The sequence below is a fragment of the Melanotaenia boesemani genome, chromosome 11 (genome assembly GCF_017639745.1).
Source record: "Melanotaenia boesemani isolate fMelBoe1 chromosome 11, fMelBoe1.pri, whole genome shotgun sequence".
In the NCBI taxonomy this organism is placed as follows: domain Eukaryota; kingdom Metazoa; phylum Chordata; class Actinopteri; order Atheriniformes; family Melanotaeniidae; genus Melanotaenia; species Melanotaenia boesemani.
Window position 1 is genome coordinate 17,104,976 of NC_055692.1, and position 15,698 is coordinate 17,120,673.

Consider the following 15,698-nt stretch of genomic DNA (forward strand, 5'->3'; position numbering starts at 1 on the left):
GTGTGTGTTTTACAGACAAAGAGGGAGTGCAATAATATGTTCATGACACCAGGAGACTGTGAATTCATATTAGCTGAGGTGTGCTTTTGTGCATGTGCACCCAAGGGAAATATGTGCACAGGACAGGAAGAAGATTGTGCTAATTCACGGACCTCACTTTACTCCCAAACTGCAAATAACAATTTCAATTTGATAAATACAACAAAAAACCCTGATAAATTCTCAGACCATCTTTTTTAGAATTAGAGTTGAGAAGCACAGACCTTGTCAAGAGTTCTTCAGTGTGAACTCTTTTTTATTTACGATAAAGCAGTGTCAGCATCTATTCAAAAACGGCCTCCTCCAGGAAAAACCCCACTTTGCCTCCCTCTCCAGCTCTTTCTGTGTCTTTCCGCCTTCTTCTTTTTCCACCTAAAATGTCTTCTTCCATCACTCAACTAAAACTGTTATTATGTTTGTGGTTAGTTTGTTGCCTTGGGCTTTTCTACATAAGCACATTTCAGAGCAATTATCCAAAATGGGTGTCTCTGCCTGCATGCTGCCCATGCCAAATCACAACAGTTTCCCCTGATGCAGCTGCTCAAGCAATAAAAAGCAATGTGAGATGCTTGGGAATGGAAGAGGCAAGTACTCTCCTTCAGACTCAGAGAGGATAATTTGGACATCCATTTTCTGATGGGGGGGGGGGGGGGGGGGGGGGGGGTCATCAATAAATATAAATATTAAAGAAAGGGAAACAGAATTGCAATTAAAATACATTTATTAGAAATGGTGAAAATTAAAAGCTGTAAATAATGAAGAAGTTCTGGTTGTTGAAACTCAATATTTAAGGCAAGTTTTTTGTATAGTACATTTTATGTATAAGGCAATTCAAAGTCCTTTATATAAAACAATAAAAGGATTGCAGCAGAGTGCAGAAGAAGCATTAAAAAGTACATTAAAACATAAAGAACATTTTTAAAGTAAAAAATGTAACATTCATCAAACTTTTGGGACAGGAATGTTGTCCCATTCTTGTCTTATATAAATTGGGTTTCTCTTTGTCATGTTTTGAGCTGCATTATAAGCCAGATGTGTTTAACTGGTGAGAGGTCTGGACTGCTGGCACTCTTGTGCAGCACCTGGAACCTACTACTACAAATTATTTCAATTTTTATATATGCAGAATCTGGATATTCTTGCTGAAGTATGAAAAAATAAAATAAATAAATACATAAATAAAAGTAAAGAATGCTTTATTTCACTGGGAGTGTTGAGTACTTCCAGCATTGACAGTGTTTTTCCTGATATACAAGTTGTCACTTCAAAAGGCACAAACACAGTCCATACTGTGAGAGATGCAGGCTTTTGAACTGAGTGCTTAAATAAGCTGGATCGCTCCTCTCTCCTCTCTAGCCCAGAAGATGTTGAATCCATGTTCTTTTTAAAGGAAATTCAAACTTTGGTTTATCTGATAACAGAACAGTTTCCACTTTGTCTCAGTCTGTTTAATAGAGTTTTTGGTCCAAAGAGAAAAACCGATTTTCTGGACCTTTTTCACATATAACATCTTCTTTGCATGACAGAGTGTTAACCCGCATTTGTGGACAGACAGACAGACAGACAGACAGACAGACAGACAGATAGATAGATAGATAGATAGATAGATAGATAGATAGATAGATAGATAGATAGATAGATAGATAGATAGATAGATAGATAGATAGATAGATAGATAGATAGATAGATAGATTGATTTACCTTAATACAATAAGAGAGTGTCATAAAAAAGGTTGTGGCTGAGCATAAGTAAAGAAATCGTGTTGCATTTATTTACTGTTTGAAGGAACCACTCACTGAGCACAGCAAGTGTCCTAAATCAAACACACTCATATTTCATTTTAGTATGGTAGATGTATTATTCTAGATTACTGATCTGCTGTTACCATCTTTTTGTCACTGTTAAGGATCACCAACTGTGGACCCCTTAGGTCAGTGTCCTACAGGTTTTAGAGCTTGTTGTCAAGTTCTGCACCAACCTTTTGATGACCTATTAATTTGATTTAGATGTGTTGCAGCAGGTAAACATCTAAAGCCTGCAGGACACTGGCCCAAGTGGTCCAGAGCTGGTGATCCCTGGTAAGACTTTGAAGAAGATTTCCATTCTTTTTCTCTTGTTTGTTTTTCTTTCTTTTATAGAAAACTTGCACTGAGACAGAGAGGATAAAAGGAGTGGTTATATTCTAAAAATGGCAGAACTAAGATTTAAAACGTAGGTGGAGGAGACAGAGAACAGGTGAGAACAACAATGAATCATAAATCACTGATGTCAGTGTAAACAGGAGACCTCCAAAATGTTGATGAAACTATTAAAATAAAAGGTTTCTGTGTGTTTTGGGGGCAGCTTCTTCTTTGTGTATAATGTTTGTTTTTATGCTGTAGATCTTGGTAATTGTATCATTAACTTTAGAAGTGGCAGGCTATTGAATAAATGTGATTTAATGTTGCCAAGGCGCAGCCTGCAGTGTCAGTTTTTATTAATTTTGATTTTATTTATTTTAATTCTGTCAAGGCCACACTGAGGAAAACATCTGCAATGATTTCCACATATTACCAATTGTATTTCTAGTCTGTAATGTTCTCAGCGTGATGTCTTGCATGAAACAATATTTTATTAGGCTTCATTCAGCCTTATTCTATAACATTACAACACTTCTACATTTTCAATTACACCTGCTTCTTAAGAACATATGCAGTAACATTTGCTCAAAGTACGTTTTGAGAACATTTTTACAAGCCAATAAACTATAACTCTAGTAAAGTATCACCATGCTCTGTTCATCCCCACACCTTTCAGTATGTAGTGGTGCTGCTGTGGCTGCATATGGTCAGGTACTTCATCAAACTTTAAACATCCAGAAGTTCATAATAAAATGTCAATAGAGCTCTAAAATTTCAAAAATGGAAGATATGAAAGTACTGGGTGACTTTAAGCATTTCAGCCATTTTCAGTCTGGCTACATAGGGAGTCATTTTCTCTGACTTTTGAGAGTCTTTTTCCACTTCACCACTCCTTTTCCTGGACTCTCCACCCTGTCATTTCAAAACTTCACAACCTGTGATCAGCTCAACACATCAGGCAACCTCTTTTCATTTGTAGTCAGGTTTTCAACAAGTAAACAACTTAATTTGCTGCCATGGAGCCACAACTCTGAAGCATAACACTTTGTAAAATGACTCATTAGGATGAAAAATTGTCTTGAAGGCCTGTTTGGTATTGCTAGAGGCTTCTGTGAATAACATTCATGAGATTTATTTTGAAGCCAACCTGTGTGGACTGTTTACTTGTTTTACTCAGTGGAAACAACTTGTGGTTTGAAAATATAATACCAGGAGATTTTATTTTATTTTTTAAGTAAGTAGTTCAGGTAAGAAATTAACTTTCTTCATCTGGAATAATTGTGTTTAGCCTTAGTAATGAGTCATTTGCTCTGGTAACACATACTGGCTAAATCTATCTTTGTACTTGAAAACTAATAAGACCCCTTTTTCTTTTAAACCATTGACTTATGAATTGCATGTGCGTTTTATGAGATGTCTCTGTGACACTTTCTGCCTCTCTGTGAGCGGGCCTTTATTTCTGTCTTTATTTCCCACACTTGGACTTTAAAAAGTGACTGAGTGAGTTCTGTGAGAGTAAATCAACAGTGTGGCTTACCACTTTCACGCATAAGAGTACCCTGAAGCAGTCCTTGACATCTGGGAAAAAGCTCAGTGGCTCACAGCAGTGGTGAAACACCAGAACCACACTTCCACACACATATGCACACTCTGTGGATTCTGACTGTAAAAATATTTATTCAGTGTTTGTGACCATCGGGAAGTCATCCTTGATGCTAAAAACCAAGACCCTGTTGATGGCATCAAGCACAGAAAAAAGCAGAGAGGCTTCTCTGCTAAGAGCATTTGTTTCAGAGTAGATGCAGAAGGATATAAGGAAGGAATATATACAACTTTCTTCAGTAAGCACGACTAAAACTGCTATTGTAAGCATGCCATATTATGCATAAAAAGGTTAAATGCCACTGAGACTGTCATTGTGGTTGTTGCTAAGCAAATTTCATACCGGAGAAGTTGGCTACTTAGCTACAGTTGTTGCTAGTCTGCAAGTGATTGTTTAGCACTGCTACCTTCATTCCAGCCAAGAAGTGAGGAAATTCTGTAACTAGAACATAAAAAAAAGAGACTTATTTTTCTTGGTCGAATTCAGTCAGGATGAAGGAAAAAAGTGAACACATGAACTGCAAACATCCACATCACAAACAAAACAGATGAAACTCCCTGACAGACATTTTCCAGTTGAAACAAGTAGCCGTCTGTGTTGATGTGCCCTGAGTGTCTGGACTCCTGATTGCTATGCGCACTCGTTTCAGTGGAAAGCAGCAGAACAAATTGCCATCATCTGAAATGTGTGTGTGTGTGTCTGAGTGTTGTGTGTGCATGTGGCTGTGCAGGTCTGTGAGCATGTGTGTGACCTTGACATATTCCTAATCCACTAAAGGAGAAAGACTTGACCTGATAGCTGCCGGGCCATAGAGCATGACTGACAATGCATGCACATTTGTGTGTATGTATGTGTTCATGTTTTGCTTACCGGTGTGTACGTGCTTGAAATGTAGGAAGTGACTGCAAATGCAACTGAGTGGCTGTATTCAGTTCATCTGATTTATAAACCTGAACTAAGCTGTCTGTACCACCCACGATATTTGTGTCCTGCTCCACATGTCCAATAAAAATGTACATCTTTGATTGTGTCTTACACATTTAAATTTATTACATTTATTACATCCATTAAGAAATTATGAAGGTGTTTATGAATGAGCGAGATAGTGGCTAAAATAAAGGGGATGAATGCTGGTATGAAACAGTGAGCACATAAGGTGTGTACTGTTAGAAAACTAAGAGAAAGTAACAATGAGACGAAAAATGAGCAGGGTGGAGAATCCAGGGGAGAAATGCTGAATTGCTATAGCATGGTGCACCGGTGCACAAGAACAGACACTTTGCTCAGCAAGCTCCAGCTGCCAGGAAGCATTTTAATCACAACAGCAGATCCAAATAGGAGCAGAAAGCAGGGTAGGTCAGGAGGTTGGGTCGATTTGAAGTAAAAGGTTATCGCAAGAGAGGGCTGAGTGTAATCAGATCTGGTTAAGGGAAAAATCACTGTTATAATAGAAAAAGAGAAAGTGAAGGACGGCGGGACAGACCAAGTCAGAAGGAAAACACAGACAATTTGAAGAAAGAAAAGAAGAAATGAAAGTAATCTGCAGAGAAATGGAAGCATGGTGCAAAGTGAAAGAGAAGCATGATTTATAGAACTGTTTTATATCTTGATCTCCGTTGAGCCTTTAAGCCTTCCAAGAAGCATCCTGCATCACCATCCCTCCACCATAGCTCCAGCTATTATATATCCTGCTTGTTAAAAAGCTGATTCAGGAAAAATAGCATTCTAGATTCTGATTCAGTTTCCAATTCTTCCTTTAAAATTAGACATGAGATTTAGCATTTAATGCAGAACAATGGCTGCCATTAAAAAAAACAAAAAAAAACAAGTGCCCAGTTCTTCAACATTAATCTAATAAAAAGCTGTGGTATGACAAACAGCAATATTTTTTAGTCATGTATCGACATTTACAATGCATTTTTACAGTTAAATAAGTCTGACTGCCACAGGCAAAGAAAAAGAAAAGAAAGCAGAAATCCTAGAGTAGATAAATTAAGAGGTATATGGAACTAAAATCATGTTGTTCATGGCAAAGATGATGCAAGTGTTTGTATGATGCAGATATACACACTATGCAGCCTTAAGCTTATTCACATTTTCATGTGTTACCTGCTTTGTCATTAGGTAATCTTATTCAATGAACAATGTGTGGATTTCTTAGCTGCTGGTGACAATATTCATGCATTTGCCTCCATGAGTGTCAGGAGCCTGTATACATATACTTGCCTGCATCTGTCTCTCAGCATGTATCGGCCTGAACATAAGCCAAAAACAGCACATTACCCAGCCTTCATTGCACCCCAAGGAGGGCCTTTTCCATTCGAGAATGTTATTAGAGTAGCTTAGAAGGATATTTCCGACTGTGTCACTAACTCTCTGCTGACAGACAAAAAAACATCCTCAGATAACAAAACACTGCAGAGATGCTGCTCGAAATTCACACTTAAAAACCGACACGGCAAGTTAACTGAGAGATATGTTACTGCAGTACTTCCACAATACTGTGACCATACGTTGTGTTGTATTAACTTCACACATTTGTGAAAATTTACTTTATTTAAATGACCTATTTTAGACTTTATTATGTAATCTAGCCTCCTTCACATTTTAAGAACTTGTAGTAATTGAATGCAGTAACAATGCAGTAATTGAATTTTTAAATGTAATGTATTTAAGTTTTGATTATGAATTAGTCAAAATTCAAATTAAAATAATAAACAGGCAGATACATTATTTTAAAACAGTGAGTAAAAAAAAAAAAAAAAAAAAAAAAAAAAAAAAGCCAAAGCATCGAAAAGTAAATGTGTCAGGCATATTTATAGCCAAATAAAACAACCTAGAGAGAAACACAGGGGTCAACATGATGGATTTCCATCTTCAGCAGGAATAGTACCAACATGGGAAAATAAGGCTTCAAGAGTGCATGTCTGTTAGAGTGATACTGCCTGGTAAAGTACTACATATGGGGGACATTTTCTTTTATCTATGTCTACAGACAGATTCTGTCAAACTTCCCAGTTGTCCTTTTGAAAGAGCACCCAAGCACATCCAAGCTGTCAGTACTCCAGGTAAACTAGAAAGGTAGGTAGAAATGTGTTATTGGTCTTTCTTTTCTGCTTGACCTCTCTATAACCTGTTCACCCAGACAAATCCCAGCTGTCTTATATGACTGAATCGACCAGAGCAATGACGCTTGGAAAACTACTGTTGTGGGTTCAATTCTCAGTGAAAGGAACTTTAATGGAAGCATCCTTTGTGTTATATGAGGCTTTCATTGAAAGGAAAAAACAAGGGTTTTTAGATGATTTCTTTCATATATCTCAATTCCCTTGCCGCTCAGTTGGTGTCAGCTGACCATCATTCACAAAAGGAATCTACTTTTTCCCTGTTTGGAGTTGTTCTGAAATAATCCCACCATGTGATGACTGTGTGAAGAGTTACAGGGTAACACTACCGGCTTTTGGTGACCTTTTCATCAGACTCCCAGTTGTCATATTAAATTCTTCACCAGACCATAACAGGAAACTTCTGATGGTAGACTAAGTTAAGTAACAAAGAAAAGTTCCTCATCATGTATCATTTAATGTAAAGGATTTTGAATCTTTTACCAAGTACCACCTGCTATCAATTGAGTCTTGAGTTTTTCCAAGTTAAAACTTATCGTATAACTTGCCTTGATTCATCACAGAACAGGACAATGGCTCTTTTTACTGTCTTTTTTTTTTTTTTTTTTTTGCCAGTGGTTATTTTGAATATTTCAGTAAGTAATAAAACAGGCTGCAGACCTCAAGTAACTTAGCAGCTCTTTTAACTGTGTCCTGCTGCTTTGTGGGAACCTAGTCAGCTCATCTGCAGCAGAAAAAAACACATGGTTCAACAGAGCATGATGGGACTTTTGTTTTCTTTAAAAAATATTTAGTAGATCTCTTGATCTGTGTAAATCAAAACCTTTCTTTCTTTCTTTCTTTCTTTCTTTCTTTCTTTCTTTCTTTCTTTCTTTCTTTCTTTCTTTCTTTCTTTCTTTAACTCACTCACTCACTCACTCACTCACTCATTCATTCATCCTTTTTACACCCATTTAATCCAGTTCAGGTTCATAGGAGTGTATCCAAGCTGCTTTCAAACAAGAGACAGGTACAGCATGGACGGGTTACCGGTCAACACAGCCAACACAGATACAAACAACCACCAAAGGTCCACTTATGATTGTTGGCAGATCCGAACTGCACAACGGTTACGAGCTGAGTCAAACCATCACCGTCATTATACTGCCTCTTTTCATCTCTCTATCTGAGGAAGATAATATCATTATCTCATCCACTGTCACCATGTTTGTTATGGTCTAAAAGTGACAACAAAACATGAAGGTAAACTCTGAACTCTGCAATGCCTTCTGGTGAATGTATTGCTGAACAACCAACGTAAAGAACACATGGATGTATAAGAGTAGTAACATTTAAATTGGACATACATATTTACACATGTAAAGGGAGCATGAACGGACCTTAACAGTCACTCCCAGGATTTATTTAGAATCACAGATCAACGTAACATGCATCTTTTTGGACTTAGGCAGGAACCTGACCAAACTGGAGAGAACACACACATGAACGAGGAGAACATGCAACCAAAGTCTCAAATCCCCCCAGCGGAAGTTTTAACCAGAAACCTTCTTGCAATAAGGGAGTGGTGCTAATCACCACACCACCTTGCAGCCCACCCACATGAAATAGAGTTAGCAAAAATACAATACTTATTTTTAGATGGCTTAAAAGGTAGAATTTCTGTAGCTGTATATCAGTGTGAATGATTTGGTAATTTTTTAAAGCCTCTTCAGAGTGCCTCTCGGTTAATTAAATAAAGACTTATAGAAATGCAAATACAGACATCAAAATAAAAGGTTGCTACAAGGTAGAGTGACCAAATGTCCTTTGTGGTACCTCGCCTATTGTTGTTATCCACTCTCAGACAATGAGCGACAGGAGAGGGAGGGGGAGATGAGGGAGCTGCTGCACTGAGAGGACGTTAACTGGTAAAAAATGTCACCTACGCTTGACTGTTCTGAATTACGAGACAACTCAAGTGCACCATAACTGTGTACTGCGGAGAAAGTGTGCGAGAACCTCCCTTCTCATTTAGTCTCAGATGGATTTTGCACCCATGGAAGATGCTATGCCATTCAAACTTTTACCGGTGAGAGCTTTCAGCTTAACAGTTTAACACCTTAATAAGACGACAGGGAGGGAAACTCACATCAGTTCTGCATAAAGACATAAGTTTCTTTATCCTTTTTTTGTGTTTGTGTGTGTTAATATACATATTTATTGCATTATTGCTTTATAAAGGGACAAACATCAAACAGAAAGACACTTGGTCAAAATGAATCTTGAGCCAGAGTACATGTACTATAAGGTTTGCTGTAAAAAAACTACACATAGTAATACATAATATATATATTTTCAATACACATTTCACTAAAAACTGTATGTCTAATACATATGTATGTATTGTGACTAATAACGTATGACTAATACATTTTCAAACTGGATGATTTAGAGGTGGATTTTATGTTTCAACAGATTGCCAGTCTCTGTGTGTGTTTGCACGTGTGAGCACGGTGGAAATACAATTGAGTAAATGTGTAAATGTGCTGTACTTGCACATCACTGCACTTGATTGAGTGTTATAATAATTCACACACACCAGTAGTTAGGCCAGTGGTGAAGACTCTATTGGAATTACATAAGATCATCATTTTTCTTAGTCAGCTTTCTCCATCTTCTAGTCTACTGTCTCTCACACAAGACTCTTTTTTTATAAGACTGGACCCAGTAGAGTGGAGATTAAGACTATCTGTGTGCAGCATAGCTTATCATTTCAGAAGTAAAGTATGGTTTCAAGTAAAAGTATTTGCAAGTATCATACAGTATCAAATCACAGATAGATGTGTGCCTGATGCTAGTCTAACTTTTCTACATTGCATACATTGCAACTTCTGTTGTACTCACATGCAATGCGGACATGTGCCTTGCGGCTTTTGGTGGTTCCAGCGGAGCTCCAGGCCACGCATTGACACCAGTAATCTTCAGGTCCAAACAGCTCCTCCACTTGCTGCCGTGTTATTTCTATACTGGCCTCTCTCACCACCAGACCTAAAGAAGACAGGAATGCTCCGTTACATCACTCACAGTGTCTATTAGGATTTAAACTCAAGCAAGGGAAAAGAAGCTCTCACAAGTCACAAATGTTGCTTTATAGTGAGCCACTGATTTAAGCAAAAGAAAAAACTAATGTCCTTTTTAAGTATTTTTTTGTGATGTCTTTATGTTTGCTTAAGAAACCAAATAAGGCCAAGCAGTGCACAGTAAACATCTTACTGAATAACTATAGCAGAGGATAATCATTCAGTATCTGCTGCTATTTACAAAGCAGGTCATTTCACTCTGGATTTAATGTAAAGTTTTAGAGATTACTGCTTTGCCCTTTCACCATTTATCTCAGAGCATTCTCCAATTGCTTCTTTTATCTGATGTTTTGAAAGCTGGTCCAATGTGAAAAATAAATGCAGGGTTTTAATAGCTGCACCCCAATGACAGAACTAAAAGTAGGAACAGTTAGAGGAGCACTGCAGAGGAAAAATGGGAATGAGGAGGAAGGGATAAAATCAGGAGGAAAATATGTGTGATGCAGGAAAGGTACAGCAATAGGCCAGGAGCAGAAGCAAGAAATAAAAGACAAATTTGAAGAAACACATGACAAAGAAAATTTATATTTAAAAAAAGACATAGGAGGATAGATCAAGAAGGGACTCATTAAAAAAAAGAAAGGTTAACCGAATAGAGTGGAAAGGAAGTGAGTTAAATGGGAGAAATGGTAGACTAAGGTAATAGAGAGCACAAAGCCAGAGGAGGGGAGAGGAAGTCAGACTAAGAGGTGAAATGGATAGGAAAGGGGTAAGGAGATAAAAATGGATTTGAGTAAAAGTATGTGTGAACTGGGAATAGATGGGGAAGTGCCGTGAGAGGAGATCTTAACAGTTTATTCCGGGTTCACCAGTGTTACAAAGACCCAAAGAAACATCTCTATGGGGCTTCACAAATCCGATGCTGGCTTTTTTATTAAGACTCAGTAAGTTCTTGCCACTGGAAAGACAGTTATAGGACGCAAACTAGCTTAGAGGCAAATGGGACTGAGAAAGAGGCAAAAAATGATATCCAGTGAAAAAGTGTTGTGGTGGACAAAAGAATTTAAGAAAAACCCCTGAGAGTACAATCAACCCAAGTTTTGAAGAAAACTTACTGGGATATAAAAACATGTTGCATTCGAGTTTGGGAAAATATAAAGATTTAAAAAAATGGGACATATAGATGGAAGATGTGGTGAAAAATGAAGGGCTTTTGAGCTTTGTGGAAAGTAAAGGATACAGTTAGTAAAAGTTTGTGGAAGAAAAACAACCAGGGAAAAATGCCAGCAAAGGAAAGAGCAGTATAAGGGCACAGAACAAAGACCTGTGTGAATATTAGTGCTTGAGCAAACAAGCAAACAAGGGAGACTGATATGGTTTCACAGCCTAAAATCAAAGAGCAAGGGAGCAAAACAAGAGAGGCAGAGGCTGAAAAGCTGGCCGCTAAAGAGATAATTATAACCAGCAAGAAAACCTAGACTATGGGTGCGCCAGCTAGCAGCCTGGCAGTTGCAATGAACAAGAAAAAAAAAAAAAAAAATCAGTGTGATGACAAGAAGGGCAGACCGGGCGAGGGAGGGGGTGGAGACCAGTGAGAATGCTGCTGGCAAAGTAATGAGGAAAGTAAAGCAATTAAAGTAAACGGTTCAAATGAGCCAGACAGCTAGTTATGGCAAATGGACTCAAACAAATGCAAAGAAAGCATATGAGATGCTCCATGAATAGAACCATGGGATTTGGTGACTCACTGAGAGGTAGTGAATAGGCTTCTGCTGAAGAAAAGATAGAACCAATAACATTTAAAGCTTTTTTCAGGACTATGTATCTACTTTGAAAAGCTCCAGATCCAAGTTTATGTAATAACCAGCTGCTACACTATAAAAATTTGCACTGGGGTACATCATTTAAAGTTAGGTAGAATATAAAGGATCAAGAGAATGCATTAATATCATTTTAATCATAATGTTAAGGCAAAGTAGAGAATAAAAACATGGAAGTTAGAAAGAGAAAAAGAGCCCATTAAAACACATGACTGGAACACTATAGATAGCCTGTGTCCTCACCTACTTTACGTTATTCACTATACAGATACTAATGCATGCAAGTCAGCAGTTCATCCTACTGAGGAAGTAAAGCTGATTTTCACTGGATCAAAAGAACAGATTTAGGTAGAACACTAAGAAATACAGACTAAGCTGCTTCAAGTTAGACAGGCTTTAAGACAGCACTGAAACTTAAGCTATCAAACTATTAGCTTGTGTGGAAATGCAGCTGAGAAAAGATCCAAGACAGAGAAAGATATATAATAACAGATGTAACTGCTGTATATGCAGTGGGAAGTGCACTCTAGTCTTATATGCCCCGCACTGTCATTAAATATATTTTTATCTGTTAGCATGCTCCCACACTTCATTTTGTCCTGTATTTGTATACTTAGTGATCATTTCTTTCAAGCATGTAATTTGCATGGCATTCTGTTGCTGGTGATCCTTTGTGATGAGTAGGTGTGGCTTTGACCATCTGCTATGAAACTGTGTTGGAAATTCAATACAACAATAATAATAATAATAACAATGGTAATAATAGAACTGTCTCATCTTCAAAAGCAATTTAATTACTTATCTGCCCACTGCCTACAAAACAAGGTATACTGTGTGCCCAGAGCAGTGCAGGTGTGACAGCAATCGCTTCTATTTCTACAATGAATATAAAATAATAAAAAAGGAGAAGAAGAATGGGGTCAAAGTGAACAAGAGTTATGCAGTAAGAATAAAAAGGCATTCTGGACATCAGAGTTCCTCACAGAAGATAACACAGATGGTTTGTAGGGTATTTATGAAATGCGTTCAGTATCTTGGTGAGGCTGAATAAAAAATGATGCACCAGCCTGATGCTACCAGTTTAGAATGGATGAAAGTTTAAAACTTAAGAAGAAAGAGTTGCAAATGAATTTCCCTGCACATAAGTAATGACCTGACTGACAGCATCAGAATAGGTAACCTAATTTTCTCTGAAAAAGAAGCCTACGCATGGAAATGAGATGGGGTTTATTTCTAAAATATTTGAATGAAAAGTAAGTAAAGCTGTGGAAACAAATTTAAATAAATGTGATATTTTGCACCTATTCAGAAACTGAGGCATATTTACAAGAAGTTATAACCATTCCAATGCAAAGTGAGAAACAAATGCAGAAAACTGACACCAGTATGAATTTTGGTCCATGTTTTATTGCACACATTCATCTAAATGTTTTTAGGTCAGCTGGCAGCTAAGAGTGAGTTGTAAAAACAGAACGATTATATGCCAAACTTTTGACAGCACAAATATGCAACAGCTCAAAATCTTAGACAGCTCTACATCCTGTATGAAAACAGATGCTCTTGTTTCACTTTAGTGTCATGACACAACAGGTAACATGTCAGAAACATGGGAATAAATATAAACAAGACAAAGATAGATGTCACTGGTCTGGAGCAATAGTGTCTCAGTTGCTTCAAGTGTTAATACTGCAAAACAGAAAGAAAAAGTTTCAGGGGGGGAAAAAAACTGACTTACCCGAGGCTTTAAAAATCCGTGATCACTCACTGACTTGTTTTGTTCAAACAAAGTGCTCTGAACATTCATGTCAATCAGTTGTGAGGAGACAAAAATGGAATTTTGGGTGTCTGTAGTATGACAGAGCAGTAGATGGAAAATGAAAGACAAGTATTGGAGCGGGTGAATACTTTCACAAATATTTCATATAGCTGAATACAAATGCAGAACCTTATTTTCTAAGTTTAAATTCTTAAAAGAGAATTTACCTGTCAACTGGAGAGTGATTAAACAAGTACAGCTGGTAGAAACAGCACATTTGTGTGCAGTGTTGCACATCCCAACCAGTACAGTGTGTGATGTGATGAAGTTATTTATTAAAACACTGGATCTGTGTATATTTTTTAACAAAAACCATAAATACCACAACATACCAAAAATTTCATCAATACTGAAATGCTGATCAGGACTTCAGCAAGGCCTAACTCTTCATGCTGCTACTGACAGCAGAGCCACAGAACTCACAGATAACAAAAATCTTAACAATAAAACCACCTGGTGAACTGAAATTACACCAGTAAGAAATCAAAAGATAATCCAGTTTGGCAAACAAAAAGTAAATAATGTTTACACTACTAAAAATGCTTTAACACCATTCTGTTGTAAAGGCACAAATTATTACTTTTCTGAGCTTAATGGTAAATGGTTTGTATTTATGTAGCGCTTTTACCCAAAGTGCTTTACAATATACATCACATTCACCCGTTCATACACACATTCACACACTGATGGCGGAAGCTGCCATGCAAGGTGCTCAACTACGACCCATCAGGAGCAATTTGGGGTTCAGTGTCTTGCTCAGAGACATAAGCTCGACAGGCCAAGGATCGAACCGGCAACCCTCAGGCTACAAGACGACCACGGAGCCACGCCGCTTTATAGCAATAGGTATTTTTTTTTTTTTTTGTCTTTTTTCAATGTTTTTTTTTTCAAATCAGGATTAAAATTTTGGAGGGAAATACATGTTTTCAAAAACTCATTAACACAACAAATATCTGTATTGTTATGCATGGCAATTAATGAATATTTCACTTAATATAATGTCATGTAATAGTTATGATAGCTTAACTGGAACACGCAAGCAAGAAATTGCAGTGGAACAGATTTTAAGATGCCTTTTCCCTTTTCCCTTTTGTCTCTTTTTATCTTCCTGTTTCATATTTTTCCCAGTTTTCCCATCTCGCACTCTACTTTCACAGAAGTTCGTAGATGGGGATAACAGACAAAAAAAAGAAAAAAAGAAAACCATAATAGATTAGACAAAGATGGAAAGGAAAAAAGACTGTGAGAAACACTTTCTGAGGAAATAAAGCAGGGGCAGATGTGAAAACACAGGGTGGAGGTATTGAGGCTAAATGGTTCGGAAAATGAAAGAGATAAGAAAAGGGTGATGGGGGGGGGGGGGGGGGGGGGGGGGGACTCTCGAAAGCTTTGTGGTGTTTAAATGTGCTCAGTGACAGGTCAAACTGACTGTTCTTTGGGAAAGACTAACAGATGATGCACTGGCTGCTACTATATCATCAGCACCACAGAGGGAAAGACGTGGTCTGAACATAAACATTCACAGCGTAGACAAACAGCCTTCTGACAAAACAGTATCTGTGCATAATATTTCATTTGTTGCTGAAGCTACTTTAATTAAAGTAACTGATGCCCCAATTTCATTATTATAACTGAACAAGTGAAGAGCAGGGACATAACTATCAGCCTGCCTCACTCTCATATCTGCCTGTTTATGAAAGTAACTTTCTGATTGCTGACCAGGTCCGGCCTTCTTGATGACTGCTGCATCCTTGTTCACGTTAAACCTGCAGTGGGATGGACGCTGTAGCTAAAAACTAAAATAAAGCTAACAGCTAAATATATTACAGAGAATAAAAAAATAAAGTTTATTCTGTAAACTATGTTTTCAAAGGTTCCTTTTATTTTACTGTAAATATTTATAACAAAAATAGTATAAATGAGACAAACTACTGACATTTGAGTTGCTAGATTTGTATTTCTTTGGATCCACAAACTGTTGATGTTGACAGCTGTCTTTTATCAACAACATTCATGAAGCTTACACTGACTCAGTCTAACAATTGCAGACTTTGTTCACAGATTGTGGACCAATAACAGTTTTTTCTGCTCATGACATGGCTTGCACAATTGCAA

General features: G+C 37.5%; 1 protein-coding gene across 3 annotated transcripts in view; it reads right to left on the reverse strand.

Moving 5' to 3' along the window:
• Window positions 1–15,698, reverse strand: part of LOC121649243 (netrin receptor UNC5C-like) — a 195,550-nt gene that overhangs the window by 68,617 nt on the left and 111,235 nt on the right. For all 3 annotated transcript variants that reach the window (XM_041999908.1, XM_041999907.1, XM_041999909.1), the window contains exon 3: window positions 9,772–9,915. In XM_041999908.1, the coding sequence (XP_041855842.1) occupies window positions 9,772–9,915 (144 nt within the window). The remainder of the gene's footprint in view (window positions 1–9,771; window positions 9,916–15,698) is intronic.